The following is a 1,027-nucleotide window of genomic DNA, read 5'->3' as shown; positions in this document are numbered from 1 at the left end:
GACCAAGGATTCGTTTTTCTCCTTGTCAATATTTCTTTTCTCCTCTTTTTTTTCTGTAGCAGCCATTCTAGTAGATGTGAATTGGTATCTTTTTTTTTTTTTAATTGAAAAATTGTATGATCACATCAAAGATGAGAAAGACTTACAGGACTACAAAAATTTCTTTGTAAAGGAAAATAAATTCATTTCAGAAGGGTTACTCTAGATCAAAGGAATTTGTCTTCAGTGAGAGAACTGTCTGCTGTCTGATGATTTCCTGCTAATGTGTTTAAAGATTTTGGACTTTTCAACTTTCTTGCTTTTCTGGTAACCGAATCCGCCGCCGCCTCCTCTCTTTCTGTGCTTGCCTTCACTGCTGTTCACGTTGAGATCCACAAAAGGAGGCACTTTGAAACCAAATGAGGTGCCACCACCTCCTCTAGGAGACCGTTGCAGTCAGCCTGCTCCTGCTCCACGGTAACCATGTGCGACCGAAAGGCGGTGATCAAAAATGCGGACGTGTCAGAAGAGATGCAACAGGATTCGGTGGAGTGCGCTACTCAGGCGCTGGAGAAATATAACATAGAAAAGGACATTGCGGCCCACATCAAGAAGGAGTTTGACAAGAAGTACAACCCCACCTGGCACTGCATTGTGGGGAGGAACTTCGGTAGTTACGTGACGCATGAAACCAAACACTTCATCTACTTCTACCTGGGCCAGGTGGCCATTCTTCTGTTCAAATCTGGTTAAAAGCATGGACTGTGCCACACATCCAGTGATCCATCCAAAACCAAGGACTGCAGCCTAAATTCCAAATACAGAGACTGAAAATCTTCAGCCTTGCTAAGGGAACACCTTGATCTTTTTTGTGTGTACAGGGTATTCTCTGTACTAGTTTGTTGTGGTTATAAAACATTTAGCAAAACAGCCAAAAAAAAAAAAAAAAGAAACCAAATGACAGAGCAACCTGGGGCAAATTTAGGTTATTAACATCGAAGATCTGCTTCAGAGAGTGGGAGTCATACGCTCGTATGTATGACTTGTA

The 1,027-nt window shown here is 42.1% G+C and overlaps 1 protein-coding gene across 1 annotated transcript; it reads left to right on the top strand.

Moving 5' to 3' along the window:
• Positions 1 to 409: 409 nt before the first annotated feature.
• LOC101563089 (dynein light chain 1, cytoplasmic-like) lies at positions 410 to 907 on the top strand. The gene has a single exon (XM_004629362.2). The coding sequence runs from the start codon at positions 463 to 465 to the stop codon at positions 730 to 732; it is 270 nt and encodes an 89-aa protein (XP_004629419.1). The 5' UTR covers positions 410 to 462; the 3' UTR covers positions 733 to 907.
• The last annotated feature ends 120 nt before the right edge of the window (positions 908 to 1,027 follow it).

This window comes from Octodon degus, unplaced genomic scaffold, assembly GCF_000260255.1.
Source record: "Octodon degus isolate 3935 unplaced genomic scaffold, OctDeg1.0 scaffold00029, whole genome shotgun sequence".
NCBI lineage: Eukaryota > Metazoa > Chordata > Mammalia > Rodentia > Octodontidae > Octodon > Octodon degus.
The sequence above is the reverse complement of the archived record's forward strand: the minus strand, read 5'-3'. Positions and strand labels throughout refer to the sequence as shown.

Coding starts and splice junctions, on each gene's coding strand:
- LOC101563089 (XM_004629362.2), top strand. CDS start 463: ATGTGCGACCGAAAGGCGGTGATCAAAAATGCGGACGTGTCAGAAGAG.